This window comes from Didymella exigua, assembly GCF_010094145.1.
Source record: "Didymella exigua CBS 183.55 unplaced genomic scaffold M421scaffold_51, whole genome shotgun sequence".
NCBI lineage: Eukaryota > Fungi > Ascomycota > Dothideomycetes > Pleosporales > Didymellaceae > Didymella > Didymella exigua.
This window is the reverse complement of record NW_022984825.1, coordinates 59,772-84,256: the sequence shown is the minus strand read 5'-3', so window position 1 is coordinate 84,256 and position 24,485 is coordinate 59,772. Positions and strand designations below refer to the sequence as shown.

At 54.8% G+C, this 24,485-nt stretch overlaps 10 protein-coding genes across 10 annotated transcripts in view; 6 read left to right on the top strand and 4 right to left on the bottom strand.

Moving 5' to 3' along the window:
- M421DRAFT_326502 (purine and uridine phosphorylase) overlaps positions 1–435 on the top strand; it is a 3,132-nt gene extending 2,697 nt beyond the window's left edge. Inside the window, exon 3 of the mRNA XM_033589340.1 lies at positions 1–435. This exon is cut by the window's left edge and continues 4 nt beyond it. Coding sequence (XP_033443607.1) covers positions 1–98 — 98 coding nt within the window. The 3' untranslated portion in view covers positions 99–435.
- Positions 436–1,110: 675 nt separating this feature from the next.
- Positions 1,111–4,330, top strand: M421DRAFT_75555 (SPT16-domain-containing protein; the record flags this gene model as incomplete). The annotated part of the gene is made up of 4 exons (XM_033597141.1): positions 1,111–1,290; positions 1,344–1,428; positions 1,484–1,764; positions 1,814–4,330. The coding sequence occupies 4 exons, from the start codon at positions 1,111–1,113 to the stop codon at positions 4,328–4,330; spliced, it is 3,063 nt and encodes a 1,020-aa protein (XP_033443606.1).
- Positions 4,331–5,102: 772 nt separating this feature from the next.
- M421DRAFT_326464 (uncharacterized protein) lies at positions 5,103–5,993 on the top strand. Its single transcript, XM_033589339.1, has one exon. It carries the CDS (start codon positions 5,254–5,256, stop codon positions 5,776–5,778), a length of 525 nt encoding a protein of 174 aa, XP_033443605.1. The 5' UTR covers positions 5,103–5,253; the 3' UTR covers positions 5,779–5,993.
- A 675-nt stretch (positions 5,994–6,668) lies between these two features.
- On the bottom strand, positions 6,669–7,088 carry M421DRAFT_425876 (uncharacterized protein). Its single transcript, XM_033594217.1, has one exon. The coding sequence runs from the start codon at positions 7,040–7,042 to the stop codon at positions 6,689–6,691; it is 354 nt and encodes a 117-aa protein (XP_033443604.1). The 5' UTR covers positions 7,043–7,088; the 3' UTR covers positions 6,669–6,688.
- Positions 7,089–7,916: 828 nt separating this feature from the next.
- Positions 7,917–9,450, top strand: M421DRAFT_425874 (Isocitrate/isopropylmalate dehydrogenase). The gene is made up of 2 exons (XM_033594216.1): positions 7,917–7,979; positions 8,034–9,450. The coding sequence occupies exons 1-2, from the start codon at positions 7,955–7,957 to the stop codon at positions 9,080–9,082; spliced, it is 1,074 nt and encodes a 357-aa protein (XP_033443603.1). The 5' UTR covers positions 7,917–7,954; the 3' UTR covers positions 9,083–9,450.
- On the bottom strand, positions 9,242–10,462 carry M421DRAFT_75651 (DUF1769-domain-containing protein; the record flags this gene model as incomplete). Its single annotated transcript, XM_033597150.1, has 4 exons — positions 9,242–9,464; positions 9,550–9,892; positions 9,971–10,255; positions 10,303–10,462. The coding sequence occupies 4 exons, from the start codon at positions 10,460–10,462 to the stop codon at positions 9,242–9,244; spliced, it is 1,011 nt and encodes a 336-aa protein (XP_033443602.1).
- Positions 10,463–10,941: 479 nt separating this feature from the next.
- On the bottom strand, positions 10,942–12,488 carry M421DRAFT_75540 (F-box domain-containing protein; the record flags this gene model as incomplete). Its single annotated transcript, XM_033597139.1, has 2 exons — positions 10,942–11,063; positions 11,111–12,488. The coding sequence occupies 2 exons, from the start codon at positions 12,486–12,488 to the stop codon at positions 10,942–10,944; spliced, it is 1,500 nt and encodes a 499-aa protein (XP_033443601.1).
- Positions 12,489–16,222: 3,734 nt separating this feature from the next.
- Positions 16,223–19,446, bottom strand: M421DRAFT_406811 (uncharacterized protein). Its single transcript, XM_033590319.1, has 4 exons — positions 18,834–19,446; positions 18,748–18,786; positions 17,809–18,415; positions 16,223–17,574 (listed from the first exon to the last, which is right to left on the bottom strand). Exons 1-4 carry the CDS (start codon positions 19,278–19,280, stop codon positions 16,346–16,348), a joined length of 2,322 nt encoding a protein of 773 aa, XP_033443600.1. The 5' UTR covers positions 19,281–19,446; the 3' UTR covers positions 16,223–16,345.
- Positions 19,447–20,538: 1,092 nt separating this feature from the next.
- Positions 20,539–22,580, top strand: M421DRAFT_326306 (MFS general substrate transporter). Its single transcript, XM_033589337.1, has 3 exons — positions 20,539–20,879; positions 20,930–21,237; positions 21,289–22,580. Exons 1-3 carry the CDS (start codon positions 20,700–20,702, stop codon positions 22,322–22,324), a joined length of 1,524 nt encoding a protein of 507 aa, XP_033443599.1. The 5' UTR covers positions 20,539–20,699; the 3' UTR covers positions 22,325–22,580.
- Positions 22,581–22,836: 256 nt separating this feature from the next.
- M421DRAFT_75520 (uncharacterized protein) lies at positions 22,837–24,023 on the top strand (the record flags this gene model as incomplete). The annotated part of the gene is made up of 4 exons (XM_033597136.1): positions 22,837–22,919; positions 22,971–23,433; positions 23,482–23,676; positions 23,736–24,023. 4 exons carry the CDS (start codon positions 22,837–22,839, stop codon positions 24,021–24,023), a joined length of 1,029 nt encoding a protein of 342 aa, XP_033443598.1.
- Positions 24,024–24,485: the final 462 nt, after the last annotated feature.

Here is a 24,485-nt window from a genome sequence, read left to right as displayed (position 1 = left end):
AGAGAAGACGCTGTTGCCAGAGCACCCCTCTCGACTGGCGTCGCAGCACGCACTCGCACGAGCATACCATGCAAGTGGTCAGATACACAAAGCTGTAGACTTGCTCGAGACCGTGGTGAAGATCAAGACTCGCGTCCTGCGAGCTAATCATCCGGCATTGCTGGTGTCAGTTAAAGCTCTGGCTGACATCTATGCTGACCTGGCTGCCAACTCAGACGAAGCACTACCTTCATCGTCTCTCAGGAGCCCCGCAATGGCTGGCTCTGCTGATCTTGTTTTGCAGCGGGGCAACTAGAGGTGGCATGCATACTTCCCTTCCACTTATGCTCACCCACAAGCTGTAAGCCTTTCCTGACTAAAGCGATGTTCACGTTAATAGAGATACAATTCAAGTGTTATCTCTTGCAGTAGCAAGGAGCTAATCACGCAAAATCCTAAGTGTATCCGCGCATAGTATTTGTTTAGACCCCCTTTTCTATGCCATAAGACTATAATGAAAGGTTACACCTCGTTAATGACTAGTCTTGTCTGTTTTCATACATAAGATACATTACACGAGCACCCCTGCAACCCACTTGCACGGGTGTGGAATGATCCCTGCCGTATGGACCGTGCGGTGAGATCAAAGCTGACCCAAGTCCGGAAAACCGATTGTGCTCGCCACTGTAGCAGGGAAGTGAGAGAGGGCGGCTCTGCTTTGCTGGATGAAAGAGGGCGGCTCTGCTTTGGTGGGTTGCTTGAGGCTTGGCGGGCGACAGGTGAAGGATGCACGTGGAGCTGTCACCGGGGACGGTGTCGCTGTCGGGGCCTGGAGGTGCTCACGGGACTTGTTGCGAAGAGGGCGAGCCGATGAGGGGCTCGGCAGTGCTGGCTTCGGGTGTCCATCGACATTTCGAGCGCAGACAGCGGATTGACGACCCAAGTCCAGGGTGGGTCCTCGCGTGGGGAAGCTTGGACCCGTGCCAAGGCCTGCGCGGAACGCGCTCGCGTTTATCCATTACGCACGTCGACGTTCATGTCAACTTTGTTCGTCGTCGCCCTCTCACCCTCCAAACTTCTCCTCAACTACCGTCGTCCCGCCAAAGGCCCCCGTGCTCGCCTTTCGCAACCATGGCCGACGACATCGTCATCGACAAGCAGCTCTTCCACGACCGCCTGGGCAGCTTTGTCGCAAAGTGGAAGGCCGACAAGCGCGCTGGTGATGCCGTTTTCCAGGGCGCGAGCTCCATAGCCACCGTTGTTGGCAAGGCGAGCGATCCAGGCAGCTACCTCAAGCCTGCAGCGTTGCAGGTGAGACCAACCAATCGCTCCTTCTACGAGCATAGCTGACGGCGCAATCGCAGCTATGGCTGCTAGGCTACGAGTTCCCCGCAACGCTCTTCATCCTCACGCCCGACCTCCTCCAGATTGTCACCACCAAGAAGAAGGGTGCGTCGTGAACTGGCAGCAGAGGATTGACTGAAGTGCTGACAAACACACGCAGCCTCGTACTTGGAGCCGCTGAAGGGCGGCAAGGTGCCCATTGAGATTCTTGTGCGCGGAAAGGACGCCGAGGAGAACAAGAAGCAGTTCCAGACATGCATCGAGACACTCAAGAACGCCGGCAAGAAGGTCGCCGCCCTGAAGAAGGACAATTCCACCGGAGGGTTCGCAGACGAGTGGAAGGCTGCCTTCGCCGAGGCTGGCATCAAGGAGGAGGACCAGGTCGATCTGGCGCCGATCCTCTCGCAGGCCGCCTTGTCCATCAAGGACGAGAGGGAGCTGGTAGGCAGCAGTCACCATGTACAACTTGCATCCCGGCTAACGTCCACAGCGCACCATCCGCGACGCTGCCCGCGCGTCGAGCGCCCTCATGACCAACTACTTTGTCGAGGAAATGTCCGACATCCTCGATTCAGAGAAGAAGATCACCCACCGAGCCCTCGCCGACAAGGTTGCGAACAAGATCGACGATGCCAAGTTCTTCGAGAAGCAGAAGGTCTCCAAGGCCTTCGACGCCATGCAGCTCGACTGGTGCCTGCAGCCCACCATCCAGAGCGGCGGCGCCTACGACCTCAAGTTCGCGGCCGAGCCCGACGAGAACAACCTGCACCCCGGCGTCATCATCTCCGTCCTCGGCTTGCGCTACCAGACATACGGCGCCATGGTCGGCCGTACCTACATGGTTGGACCTAACAAAGAGCAGGAGACGGCGTACAAGCTGCTTCTGGCCATCCACGACTTGGTCATCAAGTCGATCAAGGACGGCGCAGTCACAAAGGACATCTACAACAAGGCGCTCTCGCATCTGAAGTCGAAGAAGCCAGAGTGGGAGAAGCACTTCCCCAAGAACGTTGGATACGGCATTGGAACCGAGAACAAGGACAATGCTCTGCTCCTGAGCGGCAAGAACGTGCGCGTTCTAAAGGACGGCATGACCATTGTCGTTCAGACTGGCCTGCAGGATTTGGAGAACAGCAAGCCCCAGGACAGGAAGAGCAAGACGTACTCACTGGTTCTGGTCGACACGATCCGTGTTGGCCAGGGAGATGCCTCCGTCTTCACAAAGGACACCACATCCGACCTGGACGCCGTCTCGTTCTTCTTCGATGACGAGGAAGAAGAGGCCAAGCCGAAGGTCAAGAAAGAGAGCAGGCCGGCCATCGCACAGACCAACATCACCAAGACCCGCACACGACACGAGCGAACAACGAATCAGGACGCGGAGAAGGAGGAGCAGAGGCGGCAGCATCAGCGCGAGCTGCACCAGAAGAAGCAGCAGGAGGGCTTGGAACAGTACAGCGAAGGCGCCAAGTCTCTCAATGGCACCGAGGAGAAGAAGTTCAAGCGCTTCGAATCGTACAAGCGCGACAACCAGCTTCCCAACAACGTTGCAAACCTGGAGATTGTCGTGGACAAGAAGGCGCAGACGGTCATTCTGCCCATCATGGGTCGTCCGGTTCCCTTCCACATCCACACCATCAAGAACGCCTCGCACACGCCCGAACAGGACGTCACATCACTTCGGATTAATTTCCTCTCACCCGGCCAGGGTGTGGGCCGAAAAGACGATCAGCCTTTCGAGGATCCCAACGCTCACTTCATTCGCAGCTTGACGTTCCGCTCCCACGATATTGACCGCATCGACCAGATCACCAAGGACATCACTGAGCTGAAGAAGGAGGTCGTGCGACGGGACCAGGAGAAGAAGCAGCTGGAGGACGTTGTGGAGCAAGACAAGCTCATCCTCATGAAGACTCGCAAGCCATTCTCACTCGACCTGATATTCATTCGGCCCGCACTCGACGGCAAGCGCATCCCTGGAAGCATCGAAATCCATCAGAACGGTCTGCGATACGTCCACGGCGGTGGCAGCGCGAGGATCGACGTCCTTTTCAGCAACATGAAGCACCTGTTCTTCCAGCCATCGCAACACGAGCTGATTGTCATCATTCACGTCCACCTCAAGAACCCCATCATGCTGGGCAAGAAGAAGACAAAAGACGTGCAGTTCGTTCGTGAAGCTACAGAGATGCAGTTCGACGACACAGGCAACCGCAAGCGCCGGCACAAGTTCGGCGACGAAGAGGAGTTTGAGCAGGAACAAGAAGAGCGCAGGCGAAGAGCAGCGCTCGACAAGGAGTTCAAGAACTTTGCGGAGAAGATTGCAGACGCGGCACGCAACGAGAACGTCAGTGTCGACATTCCGTACCGCGAGCTCGGCTTCAACGGTGTGCCTGCTCGATCCTCGGTCCTAATCCAGCCCACGACAGACTGCTTGGTGCAGCTCACGGAGCCTCCGTTCACGTGTCTGACACTCTCTGAGATTGAGATTGTCCACCTCGAACGCGTGCAGTTTGGTCTGCGGAACTTCGACATGGTCGTCGTCTTCAAAGACTACAACCGCCCGCCCGTCCACATCAACACCATCCCCGTCGAGTCGCTCGACCCGGTCAAGGACTGGCTGGACTCGGTCGACATACCCTTCAGCGAGGGTCCGCTCAACCTGAATTGGGCCACCATCATGAAGACGGTCACGTCGGACCCGCACCAATTCTTCGCCGACGGCGGGTGGTCGTTCCTATCCACCGAGTCGGACGACGAGGATGGCGATGAGGAGGAAGAGGAGTCTGCGTTCGAGGTGTCCGAGTCGGAACTCGCCATCTCGGACGAGTCGTCCGAGGAGAGCGACTTTGACGAGAACGCATCCGAGGAGATGAGCGACGAGGGCTCCGAGGACGACTTCTCAGAGGGCGAGGACTGGGACGTGCTCGAGAAGAAGGCCGCGCGGAAGGATAAGGAGGGCGCGCTGGACGACGAGGAGGAGAAGCCTAAGAAGAGGAAGCGCTGAGCTGCGCTGTTGCCTTGTTCCTTTTTTTTTCCATCTTGGTTCTTGAGCTTCTTGTACGATTGCGGTGCGGATTGGAGTTGCGTAGCACAGGCAGTACCATCTGCGGGCCAAAAATCGAGGGTTTCAAATGTTCGGCAGAAGGGTCCCTAGGTATATAATCTCTTCACGCCCGTGCTGACAACTACATGGTTTCTAACGCGAGATACTCTTGCAGCGCAGACGTCTACACATGATGTCTATTAAGCGGTAGCTGCTGCATATATACCACGTCCCTGTCTCCTCATCAAAGACCCTGCGCTCCTCTCTTGTTGACTGGGGATCCACAACACACACCACCCTCACCCGACCCGCTCGCGACGCTCCATCACGTCCAGCCGAAGCCACACTTGTCCCACCGAGCCGTCTCGCCAGCAATGCACCTCCCGCTCCAAACGAAATCTGTCCGCACGCCCATCGAACACGCGAATCCATCTTTTTTCCTGTCGGCGCTGGAAGCGCTTCGCTGGTAGCCACGTCTTGTTTCACCGTCGAAAGGTGATGCCTTGCCTGATGGAGGTTGAGATGCGGAGGCCTGACCTGATTATGTGTTGCAGCCAAAATAGAGGCAAAATGTACATACATTTGCACCCCTGAATTGGCTGGTAAATAGGCATGATATCTGCTGCGACATTATGTGAATCGGACTTTTACGGACGATGTTCGGACCCTCGTTGCCGCGAGTGCTTTTACGCGCGCCGGTCTGTTGAGCGTCGGTTTACAAGAAAGGTAAGTTGGTCGCTGGAGCCGTGGCCAAGGTGAAGAGCGAGGATTTAAGGCCTGTCGGCAGGTGTCGAGCTGAGACTTGGTTGTGGATCCTCTCTTCGTGATTTCTGTACGCTGTAGACCGTTGGAGCCTCAGGCGTGAGGGACCCGGGTCACATGGAATGAAGCATCGAAACACCACGCCACGTCTGGCGTCTCCGAAGCGTCCGCGACAATCATCTTTGCGCCGATCAGAAATGACTACGAATCCAATTCAATGTTGTCACCACGGCAGCTCGTTGGAGTCCGGGTCGTTTTACAGCGCCTCGCTCTGCAGCCCATTACACGTACTGGCAATAGGCTCCCACTCGGGAATTGCAGTGACACGCACCCAGAGGGATTTCCGAGGCCTGTTTGGCGAGCAAAGCATTGCATGTCCCCCGTTGGACTCGAACGACAAGCACAATCATTCGGCACTGCGTCTTCTGTCGGCGAGGCGCGCTTGTTCCACTGCACTACCATATCAAACATGCCTTGCTTGCAGAGATCGTCAGTTGCTCTGTCGATGCACGGCAAAATTCCCACCTTTATCCCGTGGGGTGACCGGAGAGCATTTAGTGTCCAATGCACTGTCTATCGTCGCAGGTATCAGCGTTACGGGTCGGGGCCGAGATGCGCGAGACTATGGTCGATACTCGCACCAGTAAGGAGACGAGAAGTGCGACGGGCACGTTCGATGATGCGGTACCTAAGAAATGCACAGAATGTGCTTTTTGGCTGGCTGGAGCAAGATGACATCTAGTAAGCTTGCATACATCTTTAGGGGAAACAGTCTGGCATGGTGGCGGAGAACGTGGGTCGTGCAACGCTCGGCCGCAGTCGACTTTGTCTAGAGCTTCACGACGCGCAGGTCTCACCACGCAGAGCCGATTCGTCTCCATGAACACTTGCAGATATCTGCTCGGAGAGGACTCATCTGGGTTCCGACGTCGCTGAGTATTCAGTTGCGTAATGCCCATCTCCAACTATGTACCAGAGCAGATCCAGCTACACCACCACCATCCACGAAACCACCACCGCGGCGACGCCGAATACCATCTACCACATGTCAGCAGCGCCCTCGACCTTGACAGCATTTCACGTTGAACTCACAAGCACTCCCCGGTCAAAACTTGTCAGCAACCGCGCTGCTCCATTTCCTTGGTCAGTCTCCAGCTTAGTCACAGACGCAGTCGGCGTCGGCGTAGCAGCCGCGCATCTCACAGTCCGCTCCGGCAGCGTCGTCGGCATCGAGTACGCAGTCGTTGCCCAACCACACAAGCCCGGGCCAGGGAGTTGGATCGCGTCGTCCATGGCTTCAGCAATGCCGTCGTACCCGCTGATGGCGAAGAAGGCGTGGCACTCGGATTCGTAGTCGTCGTAGCTCGTGTCCAGCGTTGGCACGGCCTGGCATGCTGCGGTCTTGGTGCTAGCCTGGTAGCATGCGCACGAAGCCTGCTCGTCGTATTCGAGGGCGTAGAAGCTTGTCGTGGCCGAGGCGCACGAGGCGAGTATCGAGGCGTAGCTTTTGCAGGGCGCAAAGTCGGTTGCGTCGATTGTCAGTGTGGATGGTGCTGGCTATATCAGCAGCGGCACGGGGCTCATCGCCACGAATGTTTGCTCACACTTCACCGTCGTCGACTGCGCGGTTCCCAGTATGGCCTCCTCGATGTCCTCGCCGATATCGCTCAGGTTGATGATGTCCTGCGCTTCCTTGAGCCTCTTGTCCAGGCCACCGACATTGTTCGCTTGGACTTGCTCTTGCCCCGGTGCGGGCTTTGCAGGGGACGGGAGCTTGTTGCTATTGGGGTTTGGCAGCTTGGGCTGCGTCTGCGGACGAGCTGGGGGAGTATTGGGTCTGAACTTTGCGATGGGGCCGATCGCGCTTGAGGTGGCGATGAGGCCGAAGAGGGCAAAGGTCGCAAAGATCATGCTGCGGGTTGGTGAACGAGGAGGAGAGTAGGATGTGATTTGGGAGTTGGAGAGACCATGGGATGCATTTTATCGTTTTATCATTTTATCTTTTCTAACCTTTGACGAGTATTGCAGGTGTACGCTGAAGCGGTTCAGCCACACCCTCGTACTGACTTCAGCTGCCCAGAGCGTGAACAGCGAACGGCGAACTGCGAAAAACAACACATGACACCATGTGCAAGGCTCAGACATGACCAACGCGGGAATCATCAAGAAGGACGAGTGCGCCTGTCTGCGGCGGCGGTATTACCGGTAGAAGCATTCGACGGCGTTGTTGATGCGGTTCCATCAGCGAGTGGTGATGTTGCGGCATCAAGGGCAAATGTATATAACGAGTGTATTGTGTTGTTCTGTTGTCCTGTTATGCTTGTGTCTGGCTCGCTGCGGGGTCTGTTTTGATGACGTGTTTGTGATGCAGCTGAGGTAAGAGGTGCTCAACAACATGAGGAAGCAGCACCAGACCACCGCCAACAACACGTGATCTGCTTCTCCTCTCAGCCGTTGCAGGTGACTTGAAGGCAGCGGGAGTCCGGATTGATCTCGACTTGGCAAGTAGCGGGAGTCAGGCTTGACTCAAGGCCACCAGACTGCAGGCCTTTATTCCAGCAAGTCATCCATGGCGGAGGTGGAGGTGGAGTCGAGCGTTCGTGGCTGAGGAGTGGTGTGGCGGGGCAGTGTTGTGGCGGGGCAGTGTAGTGGCGGGGGAGTGTTGTGGCTGACGAGCGTTGTGGCTGACGAGCGCTGTGGCTGAGGAGCGCTGTGGCTGAGGAGCGTCGTGGAGTTGTGTTTGCCGTCCAAGCTCCGGTCTCGGCGAAAGCACTCAAAACTTCGGGAGAGCCTCACCGCCCAGCATCACCACCACGCTCCACCATGGCCGCCCGCACGCTGAGAATCGGTAGACACGCTCTCAAAAGACAGCATGGACACGTGGAGGCTAATTGACGTGCAGGCCTTATTCCCGGCGACGGCATTGGCCGCGAGGTTATCCCCGCGGGCCGCCGCATCCTCGAGGCGCTCCCGTCGTCGCTCGGGCTCAAGTTCAGCTTCTCGCACCACGAGGCCGGGTGGGCGACGTTCCAGAAGCAGGGCGTCGCGCTGCCCGAGGACACGGTGGCGGCGCTGAAGTCAGACTGCGACGGCGCGCTGTTCGGCGCCGTATCGTCCCCCACGGTCGCAACAAAGGGCTACTCGTCGCCCATTGTCGCGCTGCGCAAGCGTCTGCAGCTGTACGCCAACGTGCGGCCCGTCAAGTCGGTCGCCTCCGCGCGCAACCCCGTCGACCTCGTCATCGTGCGCGAGAACACGGAGGATCTGTACGTCAAGGAGGAGAAGACGTACGCGGCGCCCGACGGCAGCAAGATCGCCGAGGCCATCAAGCGCATCTCGGAGACGGCGTCGTACAATATCGCGGCCATGGCCGGCGACATTGCGCTGCGCCGCCAGCGCGTGCGCGACGCGGGGAACGCCTCGATACACGACCGCCCCCTCGTCACCATCACGCACAAGTCCAACGTGCTCTCGCAGACGGACGGGCTGTTCCGCGAGACGGCGCGCCGCGCGCTGGCCGAGCCCAAGTATCAGCTCGTCGACGTCGAGGAGCAGATTGTCGACTCGATGGTGTACAAGCTGTTCCGCCAGCCGCAGGACTACGACGTCATCGTGGCGCCGAACCTGTACGGCGACATCTTGTCCGACGGCGCGGCCGCGCTGGTCGGCTCGCTGGGCCTCGTGCCGTCCGCCAACGTCGGCCGCGACTTTGTCATCGGCGAGCCGTGCCACGGGTCCGCGCCTGACATTGAGGGCCAGGGCATCGCTAACCCCATCGCCACCATCCGCTCCACGGCGCTGATGCTCGAGTTCCAGGGCGAGGAGAAGGCGGCCGCTGCTATCTATGCTGCTGTCGATGCTTGTCTGGAGGAGGGCCGCTTGCTCTCGCCCGACCTCGGCGGCACCGCCAAGACGAACGAGATTGTCGAGGATATCTGCAAGCGCCTGTGATGTGGTGAGCAGGTGTCTGGTAAAAACATGAACGCAGTGTAGCACAATGTAGACTAGAGTAGATGCAGTAGTGACACGTGCATTCAGTATTCCTCCAGCCTCTCTATCCAGGCACTCCCACTCCAGCCTCTCTATCCACGCACTCCCGCTCCAGCGCTTCTAGTCCAGATCGTCATTGCCCGTCTCCTGCTGCTTCTTCCCCTCCCCCGTCTTTCCCTCCTCAGGCTTCGGCAGCGGCCGGCCGTGCAGCTCCTGGAATTCTTCCTCGGCGCTCTTGGCGCCGTCCTTGACCGCCTGCGCGGTGGGACAAAGCTGGATAACGACGACGAGCAGCTCCGTGTCCGACTCGCGGTCCTTGAGCGTGTATCTGAGCGAGTGCGGGCTGGTTAGTGATGTGGTCAGCCGATAAAGAAAAAGAGATGAAAATATTAATAACGGAGACGATGGGGGGAGTGATGCAGACGTACCGCAGAGGCTGCCCGTCCCAGTGCCCGATGATGCTGATGTTGGGTAGTCCGTAGCCGATCTTCAGCGCGAACTCGTTGAAGTCCAAGTACGGGTTGAAGAAATCGCACGAGTACTCGCGGCCTGCTTCGAATGTGAAGCTCGATCTGTTGGACTCGGTGAGGAAGAACTTTTGTCGCGCTGCAGATGTCGCGGGGATGTTGTGCGAGGCGCGCAGTGCGGTGCCGCTGCCGGATGCGCCTTCGGTGTACACGACCGCGTCGCTCTTCTCCTCCTTTTCAACCGTCTTTTCGTCTTTGTCGTTCTTTGCGTCGTCTTTCTTTGCGTCGTCTTTCTTTGCGTCGTCTTTCTTTGCGTCGTCTTTCTTTGCGTCGTCTTTCTTTGCGTCGTCGTTCTTTGCGTCGTCAGTCTTTCCCCCAATACTCAACACATTCATGCTCGACAGCAGCGCGCCATACAAGTACGGCTCATCCCCATACACATCCCCCTCCAGCCCGGGATCAATCCACCACTTGACAATCCCAAACGCCTTGTCGAACAGCGGCGGCAGGCGGTCGCGAATCGGATGCTCAAAGTCATTCCCAAACACCAGCTTGTCCCCGCGGATATCGCGCTTGGGCACAAAGGTGAAGGAAATAGAGTAGCGGTCGTATGTGTGCGGGGGGGTTGCGAAGTAGGGCGATGTTGATGGCGAGTCTTTGGGGAGGCCTGGGATGTTAGTTTTGTACCGTGGTGGGCGCAAGTGCGAGACACACCCCGGTAGTCTTTGATCCGCATGTGCAGATGTGCGTCGATCAGGTCCGAGGAGATGTGCACGGCTTTCTCCGTGTTGACGGGCACGATCTGGTGCTTTGTGCGGTCGTAAGTTGCGCCGGCGGTGACGCGCAGCTCGTAGCTTTCGTGCAGAGGGGCCATGGTGTGCGTGGCGGTAAGAATAGAGAAGCAGGGGAATGTGGTGGGAGCAGTGTGATTGTCGAATGGCCACCAGAGGCGCGTTTTGGAAGAGCCGTGACCGTCATGACGTGGGGCGCGTTTTTCTCGACAGGGGGGTAGGGCTAGCGCGGGGAAGGATGATCGACGCCTCAGGAGCTTGTCTGGGCCCTTCACATGGTCTAGATGGTTTCGAGTAAACAGTCAGAGAATGAATGTACACGCTACATTATGGTACATTATGCTGCGTTATGCTGCGTTATGCTACGATATGCTACGATATGCTACGACATGCTGCGATAACTATGCTACGACATGATACGATATGCTACGATATGCTACGACATGCTGCGACATGCTGCGACAGCTACGTTATACTACGACATGATACGACATGCTACGACATGCTACGACATGCTACGATATGCTACGTTATGCTACAAAGATACAACACGCTCCCGACATCACACCCCTACAAACTGGTCCAGGTCCACGCGCTGGTAAAACGACACGTGCCCAAACGTCTCCCAGTACTGCGCTAATCGATCGTGCGAGACGAGAATGAGCTGCGACGTCATATACGTGTCTGTGCGTGTCAGTCGAGCCATCAAACACCACAACTCAAACACTCACCATCTCTGAACCCGTGCGCCGCAATGTGGCCAACGCTCTTGACGATGCGCGCGCCCTTGAACATGTCCTCGGTCGCGACGCGGACCAGCCCGTCCGGCCCAATGTCCGGCGCGATGAACGTGTACTCCCCGCGCGGTATGTTCGGGTCGCCCGTGAGCTTAACGGCCTCGATCCTGCCGCGGTAGATCGAGTCTTCGTCGTCTGTTGGGGCCTCCTCTGCATCCACCATGTCGTAGTCGGCGCGTATGTCTGCTCCCTGCAGCGTCGCCACGCTGTCTTCAAGTTCCGCGTCGGAGGCGGTCTCAAACGTCTCTTCTTCGTCCGAAGACGACGACGTGTCTGCCTCGGCGGGCGCAGTGCTCCAGCTCCCCGCGCTGCTCACGCTGCCCTCGCGCTCTCTCGCGCGCATCGCCCACTCGGCTCTCTCCGGCAGCGGGTGGGGTTCGTCGGGCTGCGTGACGAGCAGGAACTCGCAGCCGTGGCCGGCATAGTCGCCGACCCAGATCCCTTGCCATGGCTTCTGGGGCGTAGGCGTGTAGCTGGATTCAGGGAGGGTGGCAAACGTCGTGATGTCTTCGCCAACGCGCATCGTCACGCCGTTGGCGCGCGAGGCAAACTCCATCCACCGCCGTATCCGGAACGAATTGGTCGACAGCTCGTGCAGCCGCGCTGGCTTGCTGGCGGTGTGGCGGAAGCCGGACGGTGATGTGTCGTTGCGTGTGCGCTCGGTGCTCGGGAGGACGAGCGGTGGCCACACGGGCGTTGCTTTGGTGATGATGTCTTTGGGCCAGGGCCGGGCGAGCAAGAGTCTCGATCGGATTCCAGCGCTTGCGTCCAGTACTTCCTGGTGAACGTCCAGGTGGATCTCGTGTTGCAGTCGGTCGCCGTAGACGCGGTCGTACGAGTTTCCGTTCAGTCGTATGACCGGAGACACCATGTCCAGCTGCACTTTTGGCTGGAACGTGTGGATGATGGCCTCTGGATTCCACTCCCAGATCTGCATCACAGGGCGTTTCCGCTCGGCGACGAGTGCGTACGCTTCGATTGCGTTGATGCGGTGATCATACCGCGCGACAATCAGCTTGCCCGTGTGTGCCGTGTCGGCGAACCAGATCTTGTTCTTGGCCAGAAACCAGTAGGGATGGTGTTGCTGGAACACCTCCCTCCAGGACAGGTTCCTGGGCTTTGGCACATTGCGTCCCGGAACCTGTTCTTGCACAAACAGCTGCCACAGCGTGTCTTCACGAGAATGCTCCTTCAACCCATGACAGACAAGACTGACTGTGAGCAAATCGTAGAGCGGCAGGAAGCTGAGGATGTGCTGGATGAGTTCGGCAGGCAAGGCCAAGAGAGGGGATGGTGTGGGCGGGGTATCCATATCAGCCTCCAAGACGTATCTGCTGCTGTGGACACTGCGCATATAGCCAGGCAGATCCGTTGATCAAGAGCGATGCCCGGTGGCGAGGTCGACTCTACTATAAGAGCAGCTTCCCCAGACCAGCGCGCCCAAAATATGCCGTGTCGTTGCGCTGCTCGGCCTGCTCGTGCAACCCCAAACGCAACACCATACATGTGCCCTGGTACGTGGTACTGCAGGGGTTCGGCCTCCGCGGTCGCTTGGTATATGGTCTCGGCAGCTGCGCCAGTGACACCTTCCAACCTGCGCCTAGCCGCCGCGCAGAGTTGAATTTGAAACGTTATTACGCCGCTATGCACGATCGAATCGTCTTCGACAATCTCACAAGTACCGGATACCTTCTCCTTTGGGCGCGCGCTGTATAGAGGTGACGGTGGCAATGCGATATCGGGATGGTGTCGCAGTACAAAAGGGGAGCGACGGTCCGCAGGATGGCGGACGAAAGGACGCGCAATAGACAGGAAATGTCGCACACTGCACGTCTCTATCAGCGTCTTTCAAAGTGAGGAGTCAAGCTGCAGGTGACAAGGTAGACGCATGGTGCAGCATGATGCAGCATGATGCAGCATGACATGGGGCACCGACCACCTCGCTAGCGGCGGCATGTGGGGAGCACCCGGGGCTTTTATCAACGACGAACCTCACTCCTTGGCCCGCGACATGCTTCCGCACTACTGATCTCGGGTGCTGTTATCAAGTGATCGACTCTGGCCTCAGTGATGAGCTCGTTCCCGCAACAATGTCGGTCGATATTTACATCACACCGGTATCGGCAGCCACGCTTGCAAGAAATGTGATGACGCGGCCGGTAGAATGCATCGATTCGTGCTCAAGACCGTGGAGATCGTCGAATATTGATCCCTCGCAGCCACGTGGTTGGCGGCAACCTCTATCGCGCGAGTCTAGAGCCGGGAGCTGCTGATAGTGTTGCGTCACATCCCGTGCTCGTCTTCGATTCTTGTTGTACGAGTTGTATTGCACTGCTGATCTCCATCCGATGTTCTGCATTCGTCATTCTACAATCTACAGACCTTTTCGCCATTCTACAATCTACAGACCTTTTCGCCATTCTACAATCTACAGACTTGTTCGCCATTCTACAATCTACAGACTTGTTCGCTTTGTCTACAGCAGATACTTTCGTTGGTCTTGCCCGAACCACCACTTTGTTCCATGACCTCCCTGCGACACACAATCACCGGCACCGAGCAGAATTCGTTGCATGCGCCACAGCTATCCTAGCATCATGCTCCGTAAACAGCTGCTGCCCGTCATCAAACTCATCGAAAACCGCCAGCTGCTCTTCAGTAGGAGGTTCGCCAAAGTCGAATTCATCAACCACTGGTTGCTCAACAGGTACTGTTTGGCCCGGCAGCGACTGCTCGTCGCCCTCACTGGAAAACTCACAGTACCGCTCCCAGCCCGACCGGAGATCCTCGATGGTCTGGCGCAAAAGCTGCTCATCTTGCGATAGGGAGATATCTGCTGACGCCTCTATCTGGTAAGCGTACTCCAACAGCCTCTGTATCTCATCTTCAACAACGTGGTTGCCTGTAGCGAACCCCGGCGGCAGTGTGCTCAGATACGACACTTCAGTGCGCAGCGTTGTTGCATCATGGGCTGCCGGCTCGGCTGTAAGAATGGCAGGCTGCGAGGCACAAAGTCCCAGGATATGGTCGAGTTCACTGTCCAACTTCCCCGGGCTCATCACCTTAAAGGGTAGGTGGGACACGGGTTCTGCTGGATCTGCCGGCAGCGACACCCCCGTGTCTCCGAACAGATCGTCAAAGTCATACATTTCCACTTGCGCCGGAAGATCTGAATGTACTTCCGGCGCTGTCACAGGTTGTATGCGTGTCTGCGAGTGCACTCGCTCGACGTTTCCGTTCGCAAATCGTCCGGGTGGACCCGACTCCTGAGACTGTTGCCGCGTCTGCTGTGCATATTTCTCCGCCTTCGCAGCCCGTAAGTACTCACCAAAGAGCTCATCCACTCTCTCCAGCACCGGCACTCCACCGGCCCGCTTCTTGCCATCCGAGCTTGGATCGCCATGTTCCAGCAGTGCGCTCTGTTCGGGCGTGAGCGTTTGCCGCTGTTGCTTGAGAAAGTACGACAGGTACCACTTCTTCAAGAGAGCGAAATCAGGATACTCTTTCCTGTTCTCGCGGTACTGTGCGTCGTGGTAGAGGGCTTCGTGTGATTGTAGAAGGCGGGGCTTTGTGCGTGCTAGGTCGTTGAGGAGGGCCTCCTGGGCGCTGGCGATGGTGTTGGGGTCACTGCGGCGGCATATGGGTGCAATGGGCCGTCTCGTTTGTGCAGCAGGTGGTGTTCGAGGCGCGGGAGTCGCTGCCCAACTGAACGCCGTTCTATTTGCGGGCTGGTGTTGAGAGACGACAAGTGGTGCCGCGCGCTGCGTTAAAGGCTGTCCTCGCGCTGCTTGCTGCCTCGCTGTCTGTCTTGCACTCGAAACTGCCATTTCTCGCCGTGTCTCTTGTTCCTTCTCCCGCTTCTTCCTCTCTCGCTCAGCTTTCTCCGCCTCTCCTCCTTCCCAAAGCGCTGGTTGGTGTTTCTTTCTCAGCTTCGGTACAGTCCAGTTAGGTCATGATATGCCGACTGTCAAGCTGCTTCTCGTCAATAAGTTTTTCAACCCTGCCTTTCTTTCCAGCGAGACCTTTCTTTGTTGATTGCGTGCAACTTGCTCTCCCTGGTCAAACCAAGCGTGCAGCAATCCCTGGGTGGTTCGAGATGGATGTGGGAACACGAGTAGCGTCCGTCTGGCCTCGGGTTGTGGTCAGCTATCCTGTCTGGATATTCTGGCACCGACACTAGATCGCCGGGGTATTTGATCTGATGAGGCTTGAGTCTGCGGGTCTCTTGCACCTCGTCACTCACAGGCGTGCCGTCGTTGAGCTTGCGCTTCTTCTTCGGTGACTAGGTCATACCTTTCATCTTCATCCATGCGTTCACCTTTTGGTACCAGAAATGTTTGCTTTTCAGGGGTTTGCCCCATGTTGCTCTACCTTGTTTGCGCGAGAAATCTTTGTCATACCATTTGTCAATCTCCTCTTGGTTAGCCTCATAGATCGCTCTTGCGTCGATGGCCTGTTTCGACTTGTCTTCGTTCAGCTGTAGGTCAGTGCTTGGGCGCTTCGTGTCTCCGCTTGGTGACGGCGCTCGCGGGGCTCTTCCGTGAGTGCTTGCATCTTCTATTGCACGTGATTGGTCTTCTTCATTGCGAGTGCCTTTGTTTCGCGCATCGACTTCTTTGGAGGTCTGTCTTTCCCTTGGTGGGAAGGTCATATCTGCAGGTCTTGCTCCTTCCTGCTAGGAATAAAAAACGACTGAATTTCATGTCATGGGCCTTATAGATCAGTGCAGTAAAAAGCTAACAATAGATTTTCATGTCATGGGTCCTATGATCTGTGTAGTGGAAGCGAGTATATCCGCAGAGATACGTTGAGACAGGTCTTGCATTTTGTCTCAACGTAATGCGTTCGCTCTGGACACAACGCACAAGGTCCGGAGGGGCATCGAAGGTCACTGTCGGAACTCTCCATACACAGTGTTAAATCATCCGCCACTGATCTGCTTCCGCGAGGACTGACTGAGCGGCAATATTCGCATCCAAATAGTATCTACCGAATTCAACAGGGCCGGAGACATTAGGAATAGATTTCAATGGCGGAGAACGAATTGGATAAATATATGCGCGATCGAGCTACTAAGAATCCAAAGCATATTTCAACATTTGAAGCTATCCTACGTGGCTTATGAGAGCGATCAAAACGAACATCAACACCATTCCAAATCTGAATGGCTTAGAGCTCGTCGTCGTCGAAAAATTCTAAGAGCTCCTCCTCGGTCGCAAGGCTCCTTCCTGCGCTCTGCTGCGCTTGCTGCTCTGTGGAAGTTTCTTCTTTGTCGCCGAACAGTGAGCAATAATCATCATCACTGACTGGTGTTTCATATACAGCGCCCGCTGTTTCTTCGCCGCAGGCACAGGCTGACACAGGCTGTGGCGTAGGCATTGTGCGCCGCTCAGTCGAAGGCTCTGACCGCTGGAGGATCTGCTTCTCTTCCGGCGTCAGGTGATGGCCCTGATCTTGACGGCACTGCGCATCCCACCATTTCTTGAATCGTGGCCAGTTCTGGAGGCCGACTGAGTGCTGGCGCTCTCGATGTTCGGCTTCACGGCGATAGCGCCGCATGGCTTGGGAAAGTGGCCTGATAGTGGGCTCGATAGGAGCTGCTCGCTTGTAAGCGTTTGCTGCTGCTTGCTGTTGCGGCAATGGCGTTGGTAAGGATTGTAACAATGCGACCTGTCTAGCGGCCGGCTGCGGAGCAACAGGACTGTTCAGCGGCTCCTGCTGTGCAATTGCAAAAGCAGTCGTCGATTTTCTGCCTGAGATAGTGCTGCTATTCTTCCATTTCGCCTCTTGCTTCGCATCTTTGAAGACCTGTCTGAGCTGGTCTTTCCTTATGCCCTTCGCCGCTGGTCCTCCATCACTGGCGATCCCTCTCTGTTCCTTCGTCCGATTTTGCCTCTCGGCTCGCTTGAAAGAGGCTTTCTTAGCACTCAAGGAAAGCCCGTTCCTGCAACAAAAATGTGATCCATTCTCGCAGCTGCCTTCGATGCAGCTGTAGCTTCGGTGACCGCAACGATAACGATTCTCCTGACCCGGGTATTTGTGCCAGGTAGAAGGATCATTTGCGTCTTCTCCGTCTTGCTGTCCAGATGCGGCAGTGGGATCAACAATTGGCGTGACCCTGCTCATAGTTGAAAGTGTCGCGACTTGTGGCTGCCGTTGCGCTTCGAACGCTGGCTTGGCGTGAACAGACTCCAAGCTTTGGCTTGCTAGTGGATGCCTTTCTTTCCAGTAAGCGAACTTCTCCCATAATGCCGCCTTCTTGCGTGTCAAAGGTTTGGCTGCCCAGTCCGCTTCAATATCAGTCTTGTTCTGCTCGTAGAGATTGCCATCCGTCGAAATAACATCCCGGCTACAAGAGGCCAGGACTTTGTCCACGTCGACTTCTTCAGGATCCTCACCTAGGACATTCGTGTCTTTTGTTGGATCCGCAACTTCGGTGTTGATGCGAGGCTTTTTTTATGGAGTTGGCGACGACCCTAGTTGCGATAGGCTAAGTGCGTTTCGTTTGCAGGACTGCGTTTGTATCTGGGAATTGGACGTCGGTCCCACGGATGTTGCAGGTGAGCTCATGAAATTATCTGAACGAGCCGATAGTAGTGAGTTTTCCTCGCTCTCATCCCCTCTGCTCGCACTGTGGTCACACTCAACGACTGGGCTGACGCATGTCGATGAAGGGCCAGGTGCGTTGCGAACAATCTGTGCCTGACCGTCTTCATTGATGCAAGTGTCAAAGCTTTGGTGCTTCGTGATAACGTTCCATGGAAGATAACACTTCTTCTTGTCGTATTCTCCGTCCATGATGAACATTCGTTTCATGTAGATCCGATAGAAGTTCAACTCGGCCTGTTGCAGTAGAGCTGACTTAGTCATCATTGAGGCGACAATATTCCGAGACAGTTGGTCGTCGGGTGATAGGAGGTTGAGTTTGTCGCAAAGACCTCGCAACTGGAGGTAGTTTTGTTGGCGTTGTAGCGGCTTCAGATGTCGCAGCTTCCAGATATTGCTTGGGGCATAGAGTGGGGCTGACTGCACACTGTAGATATAGTTTTGTGGGATTCCTGGAATAATTGAAGATGGGTTCTCGCTGAGATCGCGCTGCATACGTTTGTAAAAATCCTCGAAAATGTCTTGTTCGATCGTTGAGCCTATCGCACGATCTGTTCTGGTAGTGTGAGGGCTGACCCATTCAGGCTTTGATGGTGAGTTGGCGGGCACATATGCGCTGTCAGGTGCCTCAGCCTAACCATTGTCAATGTCATGTTCAGGAGTCCGCTGGTCGTACCTAGCATAATGGCAGTCTGCGCTAAGTCACCCAGGTTCTGGAACCTAAGTGTGGAGACTGTCACCAATCCAGCATGACTGTTCCATGATGGCTTCACTGAGTGATCATACTCAAAATGACCAGCCAGTTGCTTTCTACGACTCTCTCTGGAGATGCGTCGTCCAAGTGAGTGCGGAAAATGAACAGAACGTTCAGCTCTCGCCTATGCATGTCAGTCGAAACTTCGATAGTTGGTCGAGAAATGTACCAACACCGCAGTGACGGCAAGTTCGCCTGCCACCTCACATACAAGTTGCCATTTGGGATGGATACCGACTTGCTGATGGCACTATCGATGTTAGTTACCAGAAAAAATACAGAAGAAGTTGTACTTACGAAAGTCATAGTACCATCATGGTGCACAGAAGAATTGGTAGTACGTGCGCGCTTGTTGTGGCCAGCGTCGGTCTCGTCTTCCTCGCAGACACGCTTACGCCGCAATGCGCAAACTGCTGGAGCCATAACGGTAGGATGTGCTATAATGGTGGAAAACTCCGAAGACAGAGTGGTTGAAGGCAAGTAGGGGAAGCCGAGTCGAAAACAAGGTGACAACAGAGGCACAATAGCACGCGCACTAGCGCAAATCATAGGCAAATGAATTTGGCCCCGCTTTGCCGCATGTACTAGGTATTTGTAGAAAGTGAAAGTAGATGTTGAACGTGAAAGGGATCTGGAAAGTTTTGAGCAGCAGTGCCTACAGGCAGTGGTGGCAAGATACTGCTTTCGACGACAACATGACCGACAAAGGGGCAAAGCACCCACTTCTCTTGTCGTTGCGACCATTCGAGCTTCTCTGAACAACAATAAATGCGAAAGTCACAATTCAAGGTGCGCTGTTCGTCCTTGACAACTTCGTGGAAATTGTCATCGACAAAGGCTTCGTCACGTAATTGTTTCGACTGAGCCCCACAAGTTCCTCCTCCACGAGGATGGAGCTCGACAGAATGACGAAAGTGTCTGTCTGATAATCTTCCGTTCTAGCCAGGTTGTCTCTAAATGTTAGGACTAATACCATTGCATGGCATAGTGATGATTCTCAAGAGACTATTCACGTGCATGATGCTGTTCCCACTGTAAGCCGTTGGACAGTCAGCAGTAGACTCAAGTTTGGTAAGTTCATCGATTGCAAAACAGCGTTACCAGCATGATATGACACGGCAAGCAAAGTTTGTGTCGCTGACAACGATCTTTCGCGCTCAAGGCAAATATTGCCTCATGACAAGATGGCCTGCGTATTGGGCGTTGGACAAGCAATCTTGACGCCGGCGCAGGATAGATCGCGATGTTTGATGTCGTTACTGGAAAACAAATACGAAGGTGATTCCTGTGAAAAGAGGAACTTCCGCGAGGTTGAATGGAATGCGATTCCTCAATCATAGAATGACTAGGGCAACGGATGTTGTGGAATCAAGATTGGCGCTCATCGAGCTCGTGTGTCGCGTATGTTTGTGCGCGACGTGCGTGTTGGCCTGACATGTGTTTCTCCGGTGTGGATATTGAAGGCAGGACGCGGCAATTCGATGTATTGGCTATGGGTAGCGTTGCTTGCGGACTGGGTGTCCCGCCGACCTCTTACCTATTACAATTCCACGAGACGAGATCTCGTCGGTCAACAAACCGATGCCAGTTACTAAACACGCCCAAGATTGCAATGTATGGGAGAAGACTTCTTGGATCTTGGCCAGAATGTCTATAGAAGCCGGTCTGCGTCTCGTCCGGTTGTCGCACAAGTGTGGGAACCACGGAAGAAATCGTTCATGCTAGAGACGTCGTCAAGATAACGTCCGGAGAAGCTTGGCCCTTGACGAAATAAAATGACTGAAAAGTGGTGTTTTGGTGGGGCCAATCCTTCGCTTTCTGCCCGGCAGCAGAAGCGCGTTTGGGCTGGGCGCTCAGCCGATGTCGGCCCGGCCTGTCGGATGCCAGACGGTAGCTTCCCCATGGGCGTCAATTGGTTAGCGCCCCACAGTAAATGTCGACACGTGAAGAATAAACTATACACTGTCATCTCGAGCTGGCTGTTGAGCGATACGGGCCGTATCTTTGTTATCTCTCCCCACGAATACGGTGTCGTTCAGCCAGCGTCGTATCGAAGGATATCGGGGGCAGGATGTAGAGTCTTAAAGGTGGCGGTCGCTCGCCAGTCATGTCAGGCTCAAGCGACTGTCGAAGTTCCCATCCATTGCATTGAGCTCGCCCAGGATGACCACCACCGACGTGAAGCAGGCCGACCAGGCCAATGTCGAGCAGGATATGGCTGTGGGCTCAAATTACGTCCCGGACTTGAATGACAAGGCTATGGAGAGGCGCATTGTACGCAAGATTGACATGCGCATTCTTCCATTTATCTGTATCTCATATCTTATCAATTTCCTGGATCGTGTAAGCACACTTGCAGAAAGGGCTCTGAACGACTGGCTGATATGCAATAGGTCAATTTAGGCAATGCCCGTACATTGAACAACAACTCCCCGGCAAGCAATATCGTGAATGAACTTGACCTTACCGGCAACCGCTACAATATCGCTGTCGCCGTCTTCTTCGTACCATATGTTATCTTCGAGGCCCCGAGCAACTTCGCCATGAAGTACTTCTCGCCATCAGTGTGGATCGGTCGCATTATGATCAGCTGGGGTATCATCACGATCTGCACATGCGCTGTCAAGAGCTTTGGCGGCCTGTTGGCTATCCGGTTTTTTCTTGGTGTTGCAGAAGCTGGCTTCTTTCCCGGTGTGGTCATGTAAGCAGACTGATGGCGAGGAATACATGACGATCGGCTGACGCACGACAGGTACCTTTGCTACTGGTATAAGCCTTCCGAGCGGGCGACTCGTCTTGCCATTTTCGCTGGTTCCGTCGCAGTTGCTGGAGCGTTCAGTGGACTTTTGGCGACTGGCATTTCCTTCCTGAATGGCAAGGCCGGCCTTGCAGGTTGGCAATGGCTTTTTGTCATCACCGGTATTCCCGCAGTTCTGTGGGGCGCTGTCGTGTGGATTTGGATGCCCAACTATCCCCAAGACGCCAAATTCTTCACCGAAGAGGAGCGGGCTTTTGCTATCGCCCGCATGGGACCTTTCGCGCCCAACAAGGAAGACAAAACCTTTAACGCGAAGATTGCCAAGCAGACGCTCCTGGATCCTTTGTTCTGGGTGTACGCAATCAGCTACTTCTTCATGGTCAACAGTCTGAACGCCTTCTCTTACTTCTCACCCACTATCATTGCCAATCTCGGATTCACGGGCTACACTGGGCAGCTGCTGACTGTGCCACCTAACGTCTTCGCTCTACTCATCATCTTGGGCAACTGTATCCACTCCGATTATTCCAAGGAACGCATTCGTCACGCTCTCGCTGGCCTGACTCTTGTCGGCACTGGATATCTGATCTTGGCTGTGGTGAAGAACTGGATTGGTCGCTATGTTGCCGTCTTTTTGATCGCTTGCACCAACTCAGCGGTTATGCCATTCCTTGCCCATCGTACCGCAACAGTATCCGGTTCAACAGCGACTGCATTGGCCACTGGTGTGACTATCGCCATTTCCAATTGCGGTGGTATCAGTGCTCCTTTCCTCTTTCCCAAGACCGACGGACCAAACTACCCCATGGGCAACTGGACCGTGTTCGCTATGCTGGTTGTTACTTTCATCGGTACCATCTACCTTGGCTTCAGACTCGGAACAAGTGCCGAGTACCGCGACTTTGCGCCTGGTGCAGCGGAGCAATTGGCAGCGAGGACCAGCATCGAGGGCAAGAATCCGGACGAGGCGAGGGATTCTCGTGAGTTCCCATCTGCTATAACAAAGGATGGCGACTCTGTCAAGGGCTGAGCAGCCGATTTGAACACAACGATAGAATGATAGACAAGAGCATTCGACTTTCCATTAGGTATTATCATGATAGACTTCTCGATTTTGAGCCGAGAGCAGCCGCCCCACTTTTGCAAAGCGATACACCGCACGAACTGGGGTCCGATTGGCCTGGACCGCACTCCTGTGGACTATGATTCCGCCAGCCTCGTGGTGCTGGGCAACCTTCATGACCACTGCTAATAACTTCACGACTATCCTCGTCTCTTCAATGTGGCAGCGTGCACATTATTACTACTTCGCTGCAACAATGCCGCTAATTTCGGAACGCGGGCATGCCGAGAGCTGTGGCCGGGTACTGTTTGGCGCTATGTGAAAAGGCCCGAGCCGAAAAACTCGTTGAGGTACGCGGAGGTCCCACGACTGTGCTGTTACGTGACCATCATTCATGGCTGTTCGACATCTCTAGGTAAAAGATACGAATATCTCCATCTCAGTTTCTGTCAAACATATCACACCGATCTTTTTGGACTATGTATAAGCCGCGGACCCGGGTCGAATGGGCTTTTATAGGGGTTACAGCCACCCAGGCAATCGGAACATCGATCCTTGATATGTAAGCGAGTGTCTGCTAGATTGAAGAGGTGACACGCTAACACGAAGTCAGAGTTGTACTTCTACGATACTTTGCCTGGATCAACCCCGTCGTTTATCAGGTCCCTTCTTCGTATGTTGTGCCATTGAACTTCGGTCTCTTTATCCTAGGCAATGTCTACCTAGCGGGTCTGGCCATCGATGCCCTTCGAGCGAGGAACAATCTCCAGCTATTTGGCATCTGCATCTTCAACGTCGGCGTTTTCGTCTTCTCCCTCATGCGTTTTGGACAGACGCGTGAAAACGCAGAAAGGCTGGCTCGCAACCACGCTCTTGATAACATCCCGTTTGTGAAGGCGGACGTCAGCTTTTGGCCAGTAGTCCGGCCAGTACTCATCGTGTCAAGCGTACTTGTAGGTGCCTGCATGGTATCATCATGGCTGCTCACTTTCCGACTGAATCGTGAGTTCGCTTGGGCGATCTACCGGCACATAAGCGGGAGTCTCTCGGTCAGGCGCAAGTACCTCACCTATCAAGTAAGTCACCCTCCTGGAATATCGAGCACCGGATTTGACACATACTAGGTGCTAGTCGTCGTCATGAAGCTGGATGTCTACTTCGTGATTGCTTTCATTATCATCTACGGTTTGGTGGACGTGCACTACGCGATTCCGGAGTTTCCATTGACCATGGCTATTATACCAGTACTTTGGATACAGGTAGCCATGACCATCGTATTCACGAAACGGGAGAACAAGATAGGAGCGGCTGCAGCCTTAGTGAGTCACACCCTTCCAGCGTTCACCGCTGTCGTATAACCCCCTAACACCTTTTGCAGGTTCTCAGATTCGGTGAGATAGCCTATCTAATCAGCCGCATACTCATCTTGAACGACATACCGCACAGCGGACTTTCGAACACAATCTTAAAAAACGAGATGCTCCTATTTGCGGGTTGCTCGCTGGCACTAGCAACGACTGCTTGCGTGAACGCCACCGTCTGCATATTGAATTTCAATCAAGGGCTGAAGCCACTGCTTGCGAGCTCAGGCTTGAAGACAGGCACTTACAACTTCGAGCCGATTCATGCACAGGCGCGTTTATCAGTAAGACTTGAGCTGGATTAAGGAGATTATCAGCTCGATGGTATCTTTATCTCGCTAGTAATGTCTAATGTTCGAATATATGTGTCTAATGCGCCAAAAGCGACATACCCCGCTCCTAGCAGGGCCCAGCGTTGCCAACTGGACGTAGTACTGAAATCTACGGCTACGATGTAATGCAGTAATAGGCAACAGTAAGCAGCAGTAACTATATTGCGCCGCAGCCGTACCGGAAGTAGCTATAGATTAAGGCGTAGCACAGCAGTACTACGCTAAAATTTAATGTTTATTTGAAAGTGTAAAGTTAGTTAGTTATAGTTAGGTTGTTTAGAAACTAATATTAAGATTTATAGCGGCAACACTGGCGTTGCTTTGTTCTTATATAAGTTTAAATTGCACTTCTCAATCTTTTTGCTTTTCAGCTTTATTACGTGCAGAGCAATACTGCAGTCCTGTACTAATTACAGTAATCTCATCTGCGTGGCC